The following is a 22,515-nucleotide window of genomic DNA, read 5'->3' on the forward strand; positions in this document are numbered from 1 at the left end:
CTATCGTCCAGACGCATCCAATTTTTGTCCATTTCTAAAAACATCTATATATTAATAACACTTACGTTGAAAATACCACATGCATGTCATGCTCCAATTCTCATTGCTTTTTTTATAAGGTAGTTGGTCCTATCCCATTCGAGATTATATTATCCATATTGCATAAATCTCGTCACTCTACTAATTTCCACGTTAGTAGAAATTTCGGCAGCACCTCCCCATAGTTCTCCAAGTATACATGTTCAAATATCGGGATTGTAACCCTACGAACAGTATACCCGAAGAACAGTAGAAGAAGATACCGAAACTTCATATTAAACGTGGAAAGTAGCGAGTAACAAAAATGTGCAATAAACATAATATAATCTTAAACTGTCCACACTGGACAATTCAGGAATCAGTGGACACATAAATGTACACTGATTCCCAAACGGGTCTAAGGGTATTTATGCAATGTCACACGCATCTAGCAAAAAATCATACTAACAATATCTCCATGTTGTTTACATTAACAATGTTACTTTCAAGTAGTGTTATATTGTTAAATTAAAGAGAGATGGAAGATTATGTGACCCTAAGTTTCGTGTTTTGTACACAACGAGGGAGAATTATCTTGAAGAAATGTTTAAATTTTAATCTAATTACTTAACCGTCACAAATTGTCCGCCCTTGACAACTCTCAAGGCCGGAGAGACTATGACAGTCAAGCAGTTAAATTAAAATTTCAACATTTCTTCAAGATAATATTCCCTCGTTGTGTACAAGATCATCATTCTTAAAGTATAATTTTAATTGTTATACTTAATTTCAAAGGTTATACTATAATTGTTATATATAATTTCTGAGATTATTATATAATTTTAATTATTATCATTCCACAATTATAATCTTAATTGTTATACTTAATTGAGTGAGTTATTTATTTATTATAGACAATAAGTATATAATTTTTATATAAGCATCTATTTGATCCTTATTTTCTTTCTCTTTAGTTTATAATAAATAAGTATATTTACTTAATTCCAACTCTCCTTATTTAGTAGGTTCAAGACTTTTTTATTGAAGAGTATTTTAAAGGTTATATTAAAATTTTAATTATTATCATTCTTAAAGTATAATTTTAATTGTTATACTTAAATTTCAAAAGTTTTAATATAATTTTAAATATTATAATTCTTAAAGAGTTACTTTTATTTGCTATTACTTAATTTCAAATTATATTATCAATATTTAATTATTACTATTCTTAAAGTTTCTTATTTTAATTATCATACTTAAATTTCAAAGGTTATAATATAATTTTAATTATTATAATTCTTAAAGAGTTACTTTTATTTGTTATTACTTAATTTGAAATATTATTATCACAATATTTCAAATTCATATCACAAAATATTCACAATAACTCACAAACTATTTACAAACTATACAAACAATAATCACAATATATTCACAATAACATTGTATATGTTCACAAAACATGTATTAACAAAGCTTAAAGACAATATATTTGTAACAATGTAAACATATTCAAACGTCATTCACAAATAATAATTTAAATTGCTCAAGTTCATATCACAATATATTCACAATAACACACAATATATTCACAAAATAATATGCCACATGTATTAACATATTCCTAAACTTGAGTAAGCAATAAACATGTATTAACAAAGCCTAATGACAATATATTTCTAATAATGTTTCTTCAAAACGTCATTCAAAAATAATAAACACAATATTTCAAATCCATATTACAACATATTTACAATAATTCACAAACTATTTACAAACTATACAAACAATAATCACATTATTTCAAGAGTAAGCATAAAATCACATGCAACAACATATTGATAAAGTTTAGAAATATACCTAGCACTCACAATGTTCTAGCCTCTTACAAATCAAAATCTTCCAACTTCCCAAAACAACCAATCAAATACAATACTAATTTATTAGAAATATTCTATAACAAAAACACAATATAAATATCATAAAATTCATAAAAAGACAATAAATTAAAATTTTTTCTTACCAAGACTCAACTCTCTCTCACTCTAACCCTCTCTCTCTCTCTCTCTCCTGCAAAGCCTCGGGCCGTAAGTAACTTCTAACCCTCTCACTCTCTGTTGCGCGCACGGGAGAAGAAGAAATGATATGTTTCTCCCGTGTGCGTACTGATTAAGTTCTAATATATAAGTTCACACGTTCGAACGTTTAAGTTGTACGTCCGAACGTTATATTTTAAAATTTTCCCGCCCAGAACGTTCGGACGTTTACAATACACGTTCGAACGTAATCTTCTTCTGATGTAACATAAAATCTAGCGGGAAAGTTCCCGCACTTTCCTCATATATGTTCGAATGTATCACAATTTTCCGTTCGAACGTTCGTAGATTTTCAGATGAACGTTCGAACATCTAACTAAGACGTCCGAACGTACATTTCATCAAAGTGTTGCCATATTTGAGCGGGAAATTTCCCGCACTAATTTAACTAACGTTCGGACGTTAACAAATTTGGCGTTCGGATATACATAATTTTCTGGTGATTTTCATCAAATAACGTTCGAACGTATAGTATAAACGCCCGAACGTCTGAATAATCACACAGATACCTTAATCGAGCGGGAAATTTCCCGCCTCTTGGTTTAACGTTCGAACGTTAACTTGAAAGGTTCGAACGTACTATTCCTACTATACTTATTAAATGAGAACATAAATCATGTATATAATATATAAACTATACCATATATATATAAATCTTAAGCATATATATTAAATTGTTATTTATTAAATTCTAACTTATATACTAACTTATAATATAATATATATATTACATTGTATATATCTATAACTCTATACTACATTGTATAATATGCTAGCATAATACTCTAAATGAGAACATAAATGTATATAATATATAAACTATATCATATATATAAATCTTAAGGATATATATTAAATTGTTACTTATTAAATTCTAACTTATAATATAATATATATATTACATGGTATATATCTATAACTATTTACTATATTGTATAGTATGATAGCATAATACTTTAAATGAAAACATAAATGTATATAATATATAAACTATACCATATATATAAATCTTGAGGATATATATTAAATTGTTACTTATTAAATTCTAACTTATATACTAACTTATAATATAATATATATATTACATTGTATACATCTATAACTATATACTACATTGTATAGTATGATAGCATAATACTTTAAATGAGAACATAAGTGTATATAATATATAAACTATACCATATATATATATAAATCAAATGGTCCATATATTAAATTGTTACTTATTAAATTCTTTATTATATACTAACTTATAATATAATATATATACTACATTGTATATATCTATAACTATATACTACATTGTATAGTATGATAGCATAATACTTTAAATGAGAACATAAATGTATATAATAAAGAATATTTATGTATTAAATGTATTAAATCCATATCACAGAATATTCACAATATTCTTACAACAATATTTATGCACATATTAATTCATCAATAAACACCATAAACTCATAAACTATTCACAAAATTTACAAACAATAATCACAATTATTTCAAGAGTAAGCATAAAATCACAACAACATGTATAAACATATTGCTAAACTTTAAAAATATAACAAGTACTCACAAACGTCAAACCAATTTGGCTTAATTGTCAATAATACTATATAACATCTTAATATATAACATAAACATTTATAATATAATATATTATAGATATTATTTTTGAAATTAAATTGACAAATGTTCGAACGTAATTATTATTACGTTCGAACGTTCTGTGTATATAAGGCCAAAACCGAAAGTCGAAATGACATTTCCAAAACGTAATTATCAAAAGTCCGTTACGTTGCATGCCGCCACGCCTCCGTCACCGCCGCCTTCAACTCCGCCACAACCGTCACAAAAAAGTAGGCATTCATCTTTTATTCAAATAACATGTATTTTATTGAAATTTGGATTGAGTTTTGTTTAAAATCGGATAAGTGGTGGCCGGATATTCAACTCCATTTTCCGGTCACCACGGCCAGCCATTGGCCGAATAGTCACCGTGGAAATGTTTCTTGAAGTGTATACTTCATTTCTACGGTGACATTTCGGCATTTAGAACCTTGTAAAGAAATTTTTGAGATTTCAATAATGGCTGAGTCGACTCAACTCTACGTCGTAACGTTCAAACGTTTCACCAAGACGTTCGAACGTACGACGTTTAAATTACAGAGCCGTTACGACTTCTACGTTCGAACGTAACCTTCTTACATTCGGACGTTTTATTCATCAATTTTCATAAACGTTTAATGTATACATCAGGGCGTACTACTTTTTAAATATTATTAAACGACATACGTTCGAACGTGAATATTTTACTTTCGAACGTAAATCACATACGGTCGGACGTTTAATTATAACGTCCGAACGTAGTGATTTTCTACGTTATTCATGCTTCGACGTTCGGATATTCGTATTTACGTTCACACGTAAAACAAATACGTTTGAATGTAAAACATAAACGTCTGAACGTACGTCAGCCAATATTTATTTACTATTTATGTTCGAACGTCTATGTTTTACATTCGAACGTATATGTTTTACGTTCGAACATCAATTTATTTACATTATTTTACATGCGAACGTATAAACTAACGTTCGAACGTTTATCTTTAACGTTCGAATGTGAAAGACATGTTCGAACGTTAATGCAGAGCAGCTTCAAATTAATACAAAAAAATGCATTAATGTAAATAATTTGTTTTCCTTTTCTATTTTCAGGATATGACTCTTCCACTGCATACCAGGAAACGAGGGAGGGAAGGAACCACGTCGGACACTGCCCGTATCGGAGCTTGTACTGTTATGGTAGAGCGAGAGGTCCTGATTAATGAGTTCGACGAACTCTGTTGGCAGCAGATGAACCTGAGAGATGTTTTCCTTGGTAGAGGCTGGGGAAATATTTGCACATTGAGGGGGAAGGTGTACCCCTCAATGGTTCAAGAATTTTATATGGGGATGTGTGACATGCCTCATGATGCATCCTCTCACACCGTGACTGTACGCGGTGTTTCCAGTGAGGTATCACCAGATGTTATCGGCGAGTACCTTGGGATTCGTCGAGGAGTTGAGACATTTGCACACTCAAAATCCCGTGAAGATGTAGGCACTTCTACATCATCTACTGGCCAGGCATTTGAGCCAGCATCAGCCAGAGATGCAGGCCAGTCAGAGGCTGAGGATACTGGTGTCGAGGCTCGGGATGATGACCGAGAAGAGGATTTCTACATCCTCACCGGGAGAGACCGCATGCAGAACGAGCGGAAGAACGCCTTCAACCAGAACCATCTGCTGCATTTCTTCCGCATGTTGCACCTTATTGTTGCAACAAATGTCGATCCCGTGGCTCATAAAACCACATTTAGTCGGCTTCGAGCACAATTTTTTATACGAGTGGCACGTGGAGATCCTATAGATTTGCCACTGCACATCTTTGAGAGGATCCGTTACGAGGCAAGCATCGTCTCCACGGATAATCTCTCATACGGTGTCCTAATCAACCGACTATTACTTGCACGGGGAGTGCTGACCCAGCCAGAGGAGCGGGTCAAAGATCAGATGAGCCCCCTCGACATGACCACGTATCAACGTAGCATTGGACAGGCGAGGGGACGTCAGCCACCCCCTGTAGAGGATCTAGTTCCTCAGACACAGCCTGAGCCAGGTCATGTCGGGAGTAGTAGTCAGCATACGTCGAGCACATCTACAGGAGATGTGCGGCCTGCTTGGGTTGATGCGGTCATCTCACAGCTGACTGCGCATATCGATCATAAGATCGATCGATCGCTCGAGGCTATATCGGCGTCTGTTGCCGAACTCACCCATCGTGTAACTATCCTCAACGACAAGGTTGATACCTTGACTGAGGAGGTACGGAGTTCGAACTTTTGCGGATAACGTTATCATCTGACTGTTGTTTACTACATTTTATTAAATCTTGTATTTTATTTTTAATATTTGTAATGAAAAATATTATTGAATATTTCTATCGTTTGTTAATTTCAATTTTTAATCTTCTTTGATGTTATATTTTTCAACTTTAATACTAAATCACTGCATTTCAAATATATATAAACATAAATATATATTTATATATTACAAATTGTGTATATATAAATATATACAATTCAATTTTTTAGACTTGTTCACAAATTATGCACAATAAAAACCACATAATTTTTAAATTAAAGTCATTTAATTTAAATTTACAATGAACGTTCGAACGTTATTACTTAACGTTCGAACATTGGCGCAAACTTTTTACGTTCGAACGTTAATTAATAACGTGCGAACGGTTGCGCCAAAACATTTTACGTTCAAACGTAAACAGACATAACGTTCGAACATATATGTGACGTTCGAACGTATATTTCCCATACGTTGGAACGTAAAAAAATCTCGTTCTATCTTTAGTGACGGTTTCCAGAAACTGTCACAGAAAATGCCTTTTAATGACGATCTATGGACTGTCACAATTTCTCAACCGTCACTAAAAAGCAATTGTGTTGTAGTGTATGTTATCTAATTTCTAAAATATTTTTTTTGTTTGCAGCTGCCATTCCAATGTATGGAATCACAAATTCAGTTGCAGGGACGGATAATAATGGAAAATCGCTATTTAAATTCAGATTCTGTGTTTTTTCAAATTGTAAATTATTATAATGTTTTGTTATTATAATGAATACGAAAAGACAATTGCATCCATGGTTTGTTATTATATTAAATCTGTTTTATTAGCAGATTTAAAAATATTAATAATGGAATATAAACCGACAAAAATCACAAAAATAGCCACAAACGGAATGCATAGGAAAATTCAATTGTATTCCTGTGCACTGTTTTTATTATTGAATTAAAGTTATTATAATTATAATGGAGGCTTAACAAATTATTACAAACGGAGGCTTAACAAAAAGTTAAGGGAATCAAAAAATTTCTGTTAAAACAAGAAATTTCTGTTTTATAGCCTCTTTATATATATATTATGCGCATCTGTGCCACAGTCATTTTGGTAAACAAGGAATTTGATCTCTCTCAACAAGTACTGGAATGGGCTCTATTATCAACGACAGGACTCGATTCTTTGCTCTAATGTCCGGTGCTCCATGCCCATCCCCATACTGGTACGTGCATTTGGCAATCCGAGCGAGGTTGATTGCTGTTTCCACCAACGATTCTCCAAACAAACGATTAACTACTCTTTCTTTGTTCAATTTTTTCCAAGTTGTCTCAGCCATGTTGTTGAGGTGTTTACGAGCATGTTCCTCAGAAAGATTAGTTCCTCGCATGTAACAATGGATTGAATTTGCAGTTTCACCTCTCTCTAACTCTGCCTGCATTAATTGTCAAATAAATTACTAAAATTGTTAATTTAGCACAAAACTATATAGACAACATGGGTTGGCATGTCATATTAAATCGGATTTTTCTCGATAATTGAACTCAACACCTGAAAATGAGGATATATGAAGTATGAAGAAATAGTTAGAATTCAGAACTTTTATTCTTGTCATTTGTTTTAAAATTTTAAGTTGATAGGAAGACAGATTTAATTATTTTGATTATATTTTAATTTAGAAATGAGAATGAATAGTACCGCAGCAGTACTCAAATCATTGCTGAGTCGAAAAATGATGGATGGCCACCGCAAGAGGCCATGGTAATTTTCCAAGCCCTCAAGGGCCTCCTTTGTGAAAGTTTGATTCAATATGAAATAGGAATGAACGAGGAAGATCGTCCCAGAAACGGATCGCCAGCCATTGTTAAGATAGTCCTTGAAGTTTGGCATCTCCTTGTCGGAACTCCACTTTGTTTCTTGGAGGAACGCTTTGAACATATCTGCCCACTAAAATACAACATGAAACTACAACTTAATCAGATTTAAAAATCTTTAAAAAAAATAGCGAATTGTGTTAAAATCAGTTTTGTAAAACAAGAAAAAAGAAAGAAAACTCGAAAATATCAAAAAATATAGAGTAATGCTACGTACAGTCGTAGAATGTACAAATGTCGTGCAGTCGCTTTGAAAAAGAATAGGGTCTATTATTAAAAAATTAATTTATTTTCAAGTAGTCCTATATTTATTTATTTTTTTCAAAGTGACTGTACAGTATTTACATATTTACGACTGCAAGTATCATTTCTCAAAAATATATTATATTACCGCTTTGGTTAGGTATGGAAGGATGTTTCCTCCTTTCTCCTTAAGAGTGTCGTAAACAATCTCATTAATAGTGTTATAGAGAGCTAAGAAGCATAGCTTCATATAGTCAGGAAGGTCTATCGCGGCTTTGATATCCCATCTGAAAACACAATATTAAGATTATTTAAAAAACATGATTTGCTATAAAAATTAATTTGGTGGTGGCAGATTGAGAAAATGAGGGAGAGAAATTAACCTTTCGACAGCATCTGTAAAAAGCACGAGTTCATCCAAAGTACCATAAACGTCATAGACGTCATCAATGGTGGTGACAAGAGCAGCAACTTTGGTCAGCTGTTTACGAAGATGGCCCAGCTGAGGTTGGAAGCCAATTCCAACCGTCCAAAAGAAGCATTCCACCAGCCTATCTCTGGTGAAGGTCAACTTTTTCGACAGCCCCATATTGTTCCACCACCTATATTATATTTTATGTCGCGGTCAGTGGTGATCATGAACTTGGAAGCTTTCTGAAAATCTAAACAAAAGTCTTTGTTTTTGTTTTTTTTATAATATGGCTTGTATTCTTATATATAAGGGGTAGCTAGAGTTAAAAAATTGTTTTGAATATAATTCTTTCACGGGATTTGCTTTTTGTCAGTGTGCACACGTACAACATATGTAAAGTGAGGAAAATTTTGACAAAACTTGGAAGCTTTCTGAATATCTTTTAGATCCATTTTTTTATTGTGTTTTATATAAGTGAATAGGAAAATCTAAACAAAAGTTTTTGTCTTTGGTTTTTTTTAATATGGCTAGAGTTAAAAAATTGGTTGTTTTGATTTTCATCATTCCCTCTTCGTATATTGATTTTTGATGTTTTAGTACTTTCTGTAATCCAATTTGTACAAACTCTTTAACATTTTATAATTACCTTGACATTTCTTGAAGTTCTCCTTGAAGTACTGACTGGACTATATTAAAATCCAACTTTGCAAGCTCAAGCACAACAGGATTTGCATCTTCCCTCTTGCTGTATGCCTCAATATACCAACGAGCTTCCAGTCTTTGCATTCTATGGTGCAGTGGAACCTCCAATGCATGCTGAATCTGCTCTGCCACGCTTTTACTTGCATGGATTTTGAGGTCCTCGAGACCCGCTCTCGCGAATTCCATGGCCTCATCCAAGAGGTTTTCTCCTTCAAAACCCAGATACGAAGCTTCGTATAGACTCAGCATTCCTTTGACATCCCTTCTAAGGCATTCCTTGAAATTGCTTTTTTCGTCTGTGAAACTGTTAAAGACATCTGCATGTACATGAGTATGAAACATATATGAGACTTCGGATCGTTTTGTTAAGATTATAAAGTTGATCGAAATAAACATATATAATCCGTAAGAAGCTGATGATAGATATTAATTTGTTTGTACGTACCTTGAGAGACGTCACCGCCACGTTGCCTGAGGAGCCTAAAGCTGAGAGCAGTCGCATGGAGACTCTTCACAATTATTTCATTATATCCTTTTGAATTAGATGCCAAGACGACGTTGTCGAGAGCTCTTGTTATCTCCTTCTCAAAGCGGTAACCCAAGCCTAATCGTTGAACCTCATCAATCAGTTCGAGTTTTGCCAGCAAGTCTGAATTTTCATTATTAATGATCATACTCCTCACGTCTTCGTCCAGCTTCTTCACCTTATTTTGTAGTACTTCATGATCCTGGGCGGTTACAATATGAGCTTACAATTAATATGAATCTCCCTAGATGTCTTAAATGTAATCGAATATCACTATGATCATATAATATTCCCTAATTACTCAAGTGTCTTCTGTCTCATCATGAGTTATCCTAGAATTAGGATATAACGAGCGACAGTTAATTAATATTCTATGAATAGTACCTAATAGTTTTAGATTACTCAGACATGCATATAGATCACGCATGACAAACTTCTATCAGACTTTAAGAAAGAGAAATCAGGAAGGAAGCTAGGGGGAGGGAGCAGGAGTAAAAGATCAGAAATGCAATAACCAGTACATGATAATCATTCCTTAAGGACTGCACAAAATCGTAACTCCAAGTGCTTGGTTGGTATTTGGCAGATTTTCTATGGACTTCTAAATGGGAAGTAGTCGCTGTACTGGCAAAACATCGGAGTTGCCCATGATGTTTTTGTTTTCGGCAGAGAAGAAGAGTTTTTGTTATTGGATATGCAGGCAAGTGTGTCAAGCAGACATGATTGGATGAGGGCACCTGGAGTACTAGAATTAGTGCCATTCCGCTCGTTTAATATATGCTATATGTTTGCAATTAATTGTGATTTCAAAAGTAGTGGACTGGATCTTTATATAGAACTTCAATAACGTAGTTGAATTTTTATTTATTTATTTATTTATTTTGAGATAAACATATTGCATTCATTAATAACGGATATTACAAACTGAACTTGAAATTACAAGCCAATTACAGCATTAATAGCTCTTTAGTACACATTTATGACTGACATGGTCTACTCTAAACTGTAAACCTCTACAGATATAAAAATTTGAGAGACAGCACGACTCTATCCAAGACAGAGTTAACCAAATCCTACACTTTGTCTAAAACGGAATTGAGGACACACTCTACCGATGAAAGTTCAAGTGACTGTGTTTTTTTTTTTTTTTTTCTAAAAGCAAATTAAAGACATTACAGAAATTAAAAATAAATGGAAAAAAAGGGATTACATGATTACATCTTGAAAAGATATAGATCCGTATTTTTAACTTTAGAGAAAAAAAAATACACAAAAAGCGGTTGTGACGGCATGTGAGAGCCACGTGCCACTCTGAAGGTATCAGCAGATAATTTTCTACAAGAAAATGTTTGTACGTATATACCTAGATATTTACGATAAAGAATAACTCTATTCTAATATACCTCTACGTACACGACACATCATTCACATGACATAATTTGATTTAAAAAATAAATTTTAAATTTTAAATTTTGTAAATCAAATTATTATACCATGTGAATGGTACGTAGTATAGCTAGAGCTAGGCCTTAAAATAGCATTATTCTTACGATAAAAACTATCCACAATAAATTTAATATTCTCGTAATAAATAATTATTTTTATTGTAAATATTTAGCGACCACTGATAATTTTTTTTAATTAAAAAAATAAAGATATTTGTATACTTTACGTGTCACTGGTACCCATGGTACTACATTTCAGGATCGAGCAGATCGTGTCATCATGACATGAGATTCTCGAAGTTGTTGGCATCATACCATAAATTAAACATTCGACGATGACAGGAGGTACTGTACGAGGAGCGCTCTATGGTGGGATTTTTTTTATTTGTTCAAGTCTTTTTGGTTTTAATTTTCAATCTTAACAATATAGTTGCCACGTGTAATTAGATGCAATAACATGATCATTTTAAAAATATTTTTAAGGTACGTAATAATTAAAGAGAGATGGATTCATTAAAATTGAAATAAAAAATAGCTTGTATTTAAAAAAAATTAAAAAAAAAAAGGAAAATTTCCGTATAACATTGATAGAGACATAGGATCAAATGTGGAACACGACTTAATGGAAGAAGCTAGCAAGCGTACGTTTATAGGACAAATGTGGGACACATATGATAAATGGCTTCAGAATAATGAAGTTGAACAGTATATTTGCAGTCTCCAAAAAGAGACTGTGTAGACCCATTAATGTTCTTATTCGAATACTGTTCGTAGATTAAAAGTGAGTTTGAATCTCAAACTCATCTCAATTCATCATTATAATTTTTTTAAATTTTAATATAAAATATAATAAATAATTCAACTTTTTTAAATCTTAAAATAATAATAATATTAAAAAATAATATTTTAATAATATTTTATCATCTCAACTTAACTCAACTCAACTCACTTCAATATCTAAACACATCTTAACTCTTCTTTTAAAGAGGAATTTTAGTTACAATTTCTAAAAGATAGTTGTGTGCGCAGATTTATTGATAATATGTTTTATTAAATGAAAAAAAATATTATTATAATTATTTTTTTAAATTAAAAATAAAATTGTTCAAATTTAGATAAGCAGAACTGTAGGTAGACTAGCTAACACTTTTCTAAAATGGAAATCACACACACTAACAATGAAAACCATTTAATGGGTACATAGAGAGGAGTTGTTTTCTTTTTGGTAACTGTCAACCGCTACTCCACTTTCCATTAAAATAGGAGTAAAAATAGGAATTAACTACTTCTCCAATATTCTAGAGATTGGATAAGACGAACTCATACTATTAGAGTCTAAAAGTCATTCACGCACGTGTCATGTCGGACAACGTACGCAACCTGTGGGGATGACGAAGATGAGGAAGGTATGGCCTGAATTGAAAGGTACACTTTATGTATGCATGAAGGCCAAAACGCAATTAAAAAAAAAGATTCTCATTAATTTTCTTGCACTCTTTAGAGCAGATGGCGACATATGTGATGAAAAAAAAATTTGGATTCTTAATAGTATGCATGTGAATGGTTCCATAGGCCAAAAGTTAAATATCTATCTCATTTATTTTTACAAATATGAGAAAAGTTAAAAGTCAAATAAAATATTTTTTAATATTATTTTTATTTTAAATTTTAAAAAAATTAAATTTTTTATTTTATTTTATGTAAAAATTTTAAAAAATTATAATAATTATACGAGATGAGATGATAATAGTTATGAAAACAAATGAGATATTAAGAATTAAGATGAGATTTGGATAGTAAGTTAATATGAGATAAATTAATATGAAAGTTGAAAATTGAATAAAATATTATTAAAATATTATTTTTTAATATTATTATTATTTTGAGATTTGAAAAAATTGAATTGTTTATTATATTTTATGTAAAAATTTGAAAAAATTTTAATAATTAGATAAGATGAGTTGATATCAAGTCTAAATCTAAACGAGAACCGAAAAACAACTGAAGCAGTTGTGAAAATGGAAAATGGCCAATGGATTATCAAAAGAAGAGGTTTGCAGTTGTGAAAATGGAAAATGGCCAATGGATTATTAAAAGAAGAGGTTTTTTCTTTCTTCTTTTCAAGGTGCTTTTGTGTTAAAACGAATTGGATCTTTGAAAGCCTCAAATCCTGACGCAACATTCAACGCCCGTGCCTTACAATTGCAGCCTGTTTAGAGCTTGAGTATCACTCGCTCGTCCTTGGTTTTCTAGGCCTTGGTTTGGAATTTTTTTTTTTTAGTGACTGCACTGCATTTTTACGCATTCATGATTATAACTATTATGTCTCATATATATATATATATAATTCAAAGGCCACAAACAACCAACCAACCAACAGAAAAATATGTGAGCTGAATAGATCCAAAACTTATGTGACGATTACTATAAAGTACATAGTACTGGAAACTTCACTGTTTCGACGAGAGTGGCGTTCATTGTTGCGGATTTCATATTCATTTCATATTGTATGTTTTTCTTGTGATCGATATCTGTGTGTGTTATAATGAACAAAACACAGATTTTTCAATACCACAAAAAATAAAAAAAATAAGAGGAAGGAGATCATCAGCATATGACAATGAATGAGATGAAAAGTAGGAAATGTTTTCAGCACGTATGCGAATGGTCCCACATGCAGAAAATTCATTTGGAGAAAAAGGCTAATTATTTTTTGCCATAAAACTTTAGGGTGAGAGTGGCTAAATAATGGTGTATATCAGCTGTACCTTGTGGATCTTAACATTCAAGTCAGATATTGCTCGGCCGCAAAATTAAGATGGATCTTTTTCAGGGGACATATTGGGTGAAGTTGATACGCGGTATTCTTTCCCCCTTCTGTTTTGTCATTTGGTATTTCATTATTTTGGAAGTTAGCTTCTTTGCAGTTAGAATAGGTTTTTTACCATGAAAGTTCTTTTCCTATATGTTCTCTTATATTGCTCTGTGCTGTCTCTCAAAAGGGGTGAGTTATCAACAACTTAGTAAGCAGAGAACATATACTAGTATGTAAACATGAGCCTTTTCAGAAAGTTCAGCATGCAGAATCAAAACATTTTATTTATTTTTATATGCAGATCTCAGAAACACGTTATCAGAAAATCAGAGCGACTTTTCAATCTTCTTATACTAAAAAATCAACTGTTCATATTTAAAGACACTTTTCATATTCAAAAACCATTTTCATATTCAAAAACGCTTTGACATAACATAACTAAACATGTTCATCTTATCATATCGTATCGTATCGTATAATGTCATATCATATCGTATCGTATAATGTCACATCATATACCATGTTTAACCCCCGTGGAAGGGTTGTGCTATCCTCGGTGGCCAAACTAGATAGTATCATATTGTGAAACTTTCCATTTTTTAATCTCGGAGCCCCAAGTGTACAACAAGAAAGAATACGTAAAAGACCACTTTGTTTTCAAAGTGGGTGCACTTATATCATATCATATCATATCATGTTGGTACCAACCATATTACGTGAACCAGTATCATCATATCAGAACCATATTCAGAATTAGAATCAAAACAGATAAGTATGCCAAAGGTTTTCATATCCATATTATATCAAACCACGTGCTGAACACATTTATATCATTTTCAGATGATCAATAACAGATCCAAAATATTTCATATCACATGTATAAAAATCTCAATTTTCATATTCTCTCTTATGCACATTTCAGAAACATGTCAAATATAGCTCATGTCTACACTTTTCATGTCAAAAATATTTATTTAATCTTTCATACATATTTCATGAGTGAATGCAAAATATAAACTGAGGTTTTTTTTACCTTTTCTTTTTAAAACAACATGCACATTTTTTTTTTACAAACCAACCTCAGTTCATTTCTTTTTATGCAAATCTAGCATAGGAACCCCGCTTACCTGGACTTCTTAGCTTTTTGAAAATTTCCTCAACAATAACAAACAAAAATTAATCGTCACCTATAAGATAATCACATAAATTTTCATAAATTTACAATCAATCTTGTATTTCGATATTCCAACCTAAAACTTTTAAAATAATCTATTTTTAATTTCCCAAACCCAAAATTCTCATTATTCTTAAAATACCAACATCACTTTCTAAACTCATCAATATCCAACATAATAACTCCGACTAAAACGTTAAATTCTAACATATTTACGATCGAGATCTTACTATAATTTCTTAAACTAAAATAACATAACTATATCGAAATCATTATAAATAGATAATCATACATTTGTTTAAATAATAAAAAAAATAATTTTCTTTTAAAATGATTAAAATTAGATTTTGCACTTATTGATCATTCCAAAAATTTATTAGTATTTATTTAATAATTATTCCGATAAAATATCAGTCTCTTAAAAATACCAACTTAATGAAATAAACCCAAATGCGCCTAAGTCTAAATAAATAAAAAATCACATGCGGCCCTCATTTCAAACACAAAATACACTATCAGTTGATGTATTCAAACAAAAAGAGGGCAAAAGGGTAATATTACCCTTCAGCCACCAGGTTACCCATGACACAGTTTTCTTTTCAAGAAACTACCAACTACAATAAAGTATTGTAGAATTGTCTGTAAATATTATATATGTTTGATTCGTATTATTTACTCCCACGTCCATTGCTTGCGATTCGTTTGTACAGAGTTTCTTGCTGTGTTTGAGCTGTGAATGAACTTAATTAGTAGTAGGTTGCACAAGCTCACTCATTAATCTCGTGAGCAATGTTGAGCAAGCTGCTTGAGCTGGTACTTAATAGTGACTAGTTTACATGTTTAAGAGTTACAAAAAAAAAAGCTTACATTTTTAAGAGTTAAAATCAAGGTCAGTTCTTAATTAGGTCATAAGTCAATGTGGAAGTTGTTTTAGTGCTTAGTATGAAACTGGTAATGTGTGAAGTTTGAGTGGCTTGGGGTATGTTTGGATAGGAAAAAATTTCAATTTATGAGAAAATCTTTTGAGAGATTATTTTTTTTGGTGCTCGTTAAAGTGGTGGGGCTGAGGGGTGATACCCACACCCTACGGCTGGAATTTGGGTGACTCTACCCACACTTCCCATAGCAGGGGAAAAACCTTACTTCCCCCTAGTTTCGGGCAAGAAGTGTTTAACAATCTCATCTACAAGTTATGGAAAATAAGAGGAAATAAAAAAATCAAAATCAAAATCCAAATTGAAATCCACAATTACCCTAGAATCCAGCCTACCCAATCAAGATTGGATGTACATAGATGCACCACACACACACACAAAAACATTTATTGCAAGAAGAAGAGGTTCATTTCACTTTCACTCCAGTAGTTTCCCAATAAATTGTTTGGCTTCCATTCTTGTAGTTGATTTGGATATGAAGCTCACAGGTGCTTGTGAGCCAGTTAGATTCAATGGTTGCTATTAGTGTTCTCCCACAGGAGTCTGTGTAAATGTGAACATTGAACAAATTTGCCTTTGTATTTTCTGCACGTGAAATTTAGACTTGAAATGAGGCCTTTTTATTGTCTGCTTGTCAAATCCTGTGAACAATAATGCATTTGTGTTTTCTACATGTCAAATTTAGCCTTGTACTCTGGTAAAATTTTACCCATTGTGATTGCAGTTTTCTGTTGACAAGGATCTTCTTGGATGGTGGTTGTGCGAGTGGTAGGTTAAATATGGAGGTCTTAATGGCCATCTTGAGAAACTTCCTGATGTAGTGTGTACTTATTTACCCAGTTTGACGGGCGTTCGGTAGGCCCATAATACACCGGGGAGTTCTTTGGCCCATCTCCCCTTTTGGTCTCCCACTTTTTTCTTCAGGATGTTCAGCAAGATCTTGTTGGTTGCCTTTGTCTGTCCATTGGCTTAAGGGTGCCCCAGAGATACATACTTGGTTTTGATCCTGAACTTGGCATACCACTCTCGATAATGCAAGCAATCGAACTGCCTGCCATTGTCTGATGTGCTGAACCAACAGACTATGGATCTCTAGACGAATCTTGTAATGGCCTAGGCCGTGATGGTTGCTAGTGCTTTTGTTTCCACCCACTTTGTGATAAGTTGACTGCTACTATTACAAACTTCACTCCTCCCTTGCCCCTCAGAATCTGGCCAATGAGATTGAGCCCTCATTGTGTGTAAGGCCAAGGGGACATGATGATGTCAGCTCTTCTAGCGTACAATGGGGATTGGGCACATGCCCTTGGCATTTGAGACATTTTTTTACGAAGTCCTCTGCATCCTGGAGGGAGTGGAGCCAGTAGTACCCGGCACGCGTGATCCTGGCAGCCCTCCTATTGGTTGGAAAAATCTAAATGGGTCTCCATTGGGGAGGGAAAATGGGGAATGCAAGGAGAGATACATTAGTTTACCAATTGGTGTGAAACCAACCTTCTTTATGTCCATCTTTATTGCCTTTAGACTCATTTTTCTCTCATTATTTGTAGCAGTTGGAACGCTTGGATTAAACGATAAGGCACAAAGCATGCATTCTTCAGTACTAGGAGAGATGAATTTATCCATCACTTTCCTTAATATTGCAGCCATAATATTTGAGATGATTTTATATGTCACATTAATTGCATATTATACATAGGCTTAAAATGTTTAGGATTCTTAACCTTTGGAATAAATACCAAATCTGAAGGATTAGTTTTTCCGAACATGTAATTGCTTGACAAGAAGGCTTTCCACAATAGATATGCCAATATCATGACTTCTCACAATCTCCCGATAGAGTTTGGAAAATAAAGCATTTAATCCACTAGGACTTGAAGCATTCAATGATCGAACCTATTCAAGAGCACCGCCGCAAATATCATCATCATCTTTTTCTGGTAAATCCTGAGTATCCTCCGGATTAGATGATCGGAAAATTTGCATGAAGTGAGAAAAAAAATGATCACCAATTAATCTCCTCCTAAGTTTTATGGCACTAGTATCGACAATCCAAGGTACATTAGCAATACTAGGAAAAGATTTATGCATAACAGACAAGCAATTGTGTTGATGAGTATAAAAAACAGATGCATTATGATCAATAGAAATGTGAGTGGGAAAGGGAATTATACCAGCCATGTTGGAGTATGCAACAGGGGAATGATTATTTTCAGTGGACAATTTTTGAGGCTGAGTAGTGGTCTGAACAGAACCTGAGTCATTAGAAGTGAGCTGAGACATCTGTCCATTGATTAGAGCCATAAGTTTCTGAATCTGATTATGGGATAAGTTCAACTGAGGATTCTCCTGTATTCCCTTTTCCTGATTTTGAGAAGAAACTTGGTTTGCTAAATGTGGAGAAGAAAAATTCCCACTACCATGGTTCGGCTTAACTTTAGTGAACTTAAAATTGTGTGCGAGCATTTTTCCTTAGTATATCCAAGCTTCCCACAATGAAAACAGCTAAGATCAGATTTCTCTTTTCTTTTTGTTTGATTACTATAGACTGCTAGTGCTAAAGCCTCAGGAGAAGATACTGTCAAATTTCTGGTCTGTCTTTGTCTTTACTCCTGTAAAACTAGGGAAAAAGTCTTGTCTAGAGAAGGCATAGGACTCATCAAAATTATCTGACCTCTAATGTGCTCATATGAATCATTTAATCCCATAAGAAACTTAAACACATAATATGTCCCTTGAACATCACCAACTGTTTTAAGGGCCTCGCAATTACATAGACCACATGAGCAACATGGGACAGGCCTATAGTTATGCATTTCTTCCCAAATCCCATTAAGTTGAGTGAAATACTCACTTACAGTTTGGTTCCCTTGCAAAGTAGAGCTGAGTTGTTGCTTGAGTTGATAGATGCACACGTTATCAGGCTAAGCGAAACGGGTTTTCAGCTTTTTCCACACTTCCTTTGCTGGGTTGATGTAGAGCACGTTTGATGCTATCTCCTTCGAAATCGAGTTGAGTAACCAAGATAAAATAAGGTTGTTGCAACGCAACCAGGGGAGATACAAAGTGTCGGTCAGATTTGGTGTAGGTACGCTTCCATCAAGAAAGCCCAGCTTGTTTTTTATAGAGATGGCCAAGGTAAATGATCAATTCCATGAGAGATAATTTTGGCCAGAAAGAGGTGGAACAATCACCACAGTGTTGGCATTGTCACTGTAATGTAAATAGAAATGACTCTTTGGATCTTCAGAAGGTGAGACGTTAGTGGATTTCGTCATTGTGAAGAAATGAAATGAGAGCTATAATGCAGCGAAGCTGTATGTAGAAATGACTGGAAAAAAAAGGTGAAGGACCTCAGGTTTCGGAACCTGGGGTCTATGATACCATGTTGAAGATAAAGAATGAAAGGAAATGAAGAAGGATTGGAGAGGAAATTATTATTCTCATTCCATTTGTAAATCTGTACACATCCTCAGTACATATATCCTTCGAGCAACACCATTTCAGCCAATCAGAAAATAGAAAGCATAACCTATACCTATTCTACATTATTCTAGAATAGAGGCTATCTGTACAAAAAGACAAAAAGAAACGATCCTAACAAACTATGCTAAGCTAGAGGGATATTCCTCTATTTTATCAGAGCGCGTGTAGAGCAGCTTTATTGGTGGAGGCTTGATTCCTTCTTTGTTGAGAGATGGCCCAGCTGAGGCTAGAAGCCAATTCCAACCATCCAAAAGAAGCATTCCATTGGCCTAACTCTAGTGAAGCTCAAGTTGTTCGACAGCCCCACAATGTTCCACCACCTATATTATATATACCATCTCTATTCTACATTTCTACAAATGTAGAATAGATACAATTAGTAGGAGACCCGATTGTGAACTAAATAGGATATCCTGCACAGAAAATATCAAAATTTGCAAGAAATATGCTGCAATTGAGAAAATAATGGCAAGTGCAAATGGAGATGATATCAAGTAAAAGAATCCAGTATACATAGAGAAAAAATGCAGAAAACCCATATCATAAATTCCAAAACTAACCCATCCATGCTGAAACACCCTCTTTCTCATATATATATTTCCCTTGCATTTTACAATGAGGCAGAGCCTCTCATTTATACAAGAAGTTTACATAGGAATATTCCATATAACAGAAATGGCAGGTGTGCACAGAGGCAAGTGCATGATCAGTGCTACAGACAAAGTGGAGCGTCAAGGCACAATGCTGGTAGCACTACGAAGGATGATTTGCTACAGTGGTGAATATTCGAGATGATGCTTGAGTGTCCTCAAGGTTTTGCTCTGCTGTGTAAAGGTCTTCATTATTCTGATGCGCTGCATTATGGTTTGCATGAGCTGCATGTATTACGTGAACAATCCAAAAGCTTATGCTTCACTCCGATGCTAAGAAATTGCAGAATTACACATCTAAAAACATAGTTTTGTTTCCAACCAAATGGGCCCTTTGAAATAAATATGTAAATAAAATTCTAATAGAAAAAGAAAAACATACAGGATCGAAAGCGTTGGTTCTGAGCCATGGTCAAAGTTCTAGAGTCTCAATTTGAGAAGCTTCAAGAGGGTGTGGACAACCGATTAACTTCAGAGCTTCCTCAATGTGATTTTCAATCTCACTGCACCCCATAACGCAAAAGGCAACATCAACCATCAAAGGGAGATTTTTTAACTTTTTTTTTCAATTATGAAAATTATTCATGGCATTGATTGCAATCATATCGTGGCCAGGGAGCCTACCGGCTTCCATGTCTCCCGCATCATATCAATATCACCGTAACCAGAGAGCTTTAATGAAATGGGAAAAAATCTTTGAAATGAGGCCCAGACAGATCTAACTCAACCGAGGCACTCAGCTATGTTTACTCACCGACGACCCTTCGACTTCACCGACGATCTACAACATGTTGGAAGACCAACCATCTCCTCCACCAACAGTGCGAAGTGGCCGAGAATCAGAACAAAAACAGCACCCTCAACAGCACAGAAGGCCCCTGTTTCTTGCACCAAAAACAGAGCAAGTTATGTGCTCTCAACCCCGACACTTTCCCGCATTTCACCACCCTCATGCACTTCACCGCCAGCAGAGGATGCCGGAAAGCAAGACTCCATGGTTGGACTGCATCCCCCAGCGCTCGGTTGTCGTTCTCCTCTCAGTAAGGCCACTCCGAACATTCTCTCATGGTGCTCTCTGTTCTCTCTCTCTCTCTCAGTGCCTGCTCTACCGCCGCACTCAACACCATCAACCTTAGCCCATCTCCCTACGCCGTCGCACGTTCACTTCTCTCTCGGTATGGAGCTCACCTCTCTGTTTGCACGTAAAGTCTGGTATGGACCTGACCTCTCTGTTTGTGTGGGTAAAAAACAGAGCCTTCCACTTGCAGTGATTTTTGGGTAACTGCCGGTTACAATTGTCGTGGGTGATGGTTTTCTTATGATATCGTTTGCCGATGAAGAAAAGTGCTTTCAAAAGGTATCTGTTATTCTTTTTTGCTTCTTGCTTATCCGTCCTAATGCTATGGAGAAAGCGACGGTTTCATAGTTGTTCGGATTTATATTATGCTGTTGGGTTTCGTCTTTTGATTGTTCGTTTCAGAATCTTGCAGTTTTGAAAGGATGTGATCTTCTTCGTGTTAATTTTTTTCTTGATGCATCGTCCATCATCTTCGTTGTGAACTCTGGATTTGATCGGATTCCAAGAGATCACAATGACCGGTGAAAGGGCTTAATACCAAAAAATTGAAAGTCGGTATTTGGTTCCAGGTATTCACCACTTGACGTTTGGTTCTTCAATTCCTTTTGCACCGCCTGACATTCTTAATTTTTAGCGGCTGCGTGAATCGGCTGTTAAGCCGAACAGTAAGGGCTGAATGCCAATACATCAATTAAAAACTTGGCTTTTATATAATTAAATAGATGCGGCGGTCAGCGGTGATAATGACCTACCCAGCTAGTGTGCACACGTACAACATCCTAAAGTTGGTAGTTTGTGGCCGACAACATCGTAAACTATTGATTTTTGTTGTTTTAGTACGTACTGTAATCCAATTCGTACAACTCTTTAACATTTCTAATTACCTTGACATTTCTTGAAGTTCTCCTTGAAGTACTGACTGGACTATATTAAAATCCAACTCTGAAAGCTCAAGCACAACAGGATTTGCATCTTCCCTCTTCCTGTATGCCTCAATATCCCAACGAGCTTCCAGTCTTTGCATTCTTTGGTGAATGCATGTTGAATCTGCTCTGCCAAGCTTTTACTTACATAGATTTTGAGGTCCTCGAGACCCACTCTTGCGAATTCCATGGCCTCATCCAAGAGGTTTTCTCCTTCAAAACCCAGATACGAAGCTTCGT

The 22,515-nt window shown here is 34.2% G+C and overlaps 1 protein-coding gene across 1 annotated transcript; it reads right to left on the reverse strand.

The window, feature by feature from the left end:
* Window positions 1-7,106: 7,106 nt before the first annotated feature.
* On the reverse strand, window positions 7,107-9,523 carry LOC108979116 (tricyclene synthase EBOS, chloroplastic-like). Its single transcript, XM_035682600.1, has 5 exons — window positions 9,188-9,523; window positions 8,513-8,731; window positions 8,278-8,416; window positions 7,711-7,959; window positions 7,107-7,447 (listed from the first exon to the last, which is right to left on the reverse strand). Exons 1-5 carry the CDS (start codon window positions 9,490-9,492, stop codon window positions 7,118-7,120), a joined length of 1,242 nt encoding a protein of 413 aa, XP_035538493.1. The 5' UTR covers window positions 9,493-9,523; the 3' UTR covers window positions 7,107-7,117.
* Window positions 9,524-22,515: the final 12,992 nt, after the last annotated feature.

The sequence above is a fragment of the Juglans regia genome, chromosome 1 (assembly GCF_001411555.2).
Source record: "Juglans regia cultivar Chandler chromosome 1, Walnut 2.0, whole genome shotgun sequence".
Classification (NCBI taxonomy): Eukaryota; Viridiplantae; Streptophyta; class Magnoliopsida; order Fagales; family Juglandaceae; genus Juglans; species Juglans regia.

What these genes read in the sequence shown, in the direction of transcription:
- LOC108979116 (XM_035682600.1), bottom strand. Translation starts at nt 9,492, where the DNA reads ATGCTGAGTCTATACGAAGCTTCGTATCTGGGTTTTGAAGGAGAAAAC. An exon ending in GAACTTCAAGAAATGTCAAG is followed by an intron (nt 8,732 to 9,187) that starts GTAATTATAAAA and finishes AATATAATATAG; the next exon opens with GTGGTGGAACAATATGGGGC. An exon ending in ATGATTTGAGTACTGCTGCG is followed by an intron (nt 7,448 to 7,710) that starts GTACTATTCATT and finishes CAATTAATGCAG; the next exon opens with GCAGAGTTAGAGAGAGGTGA.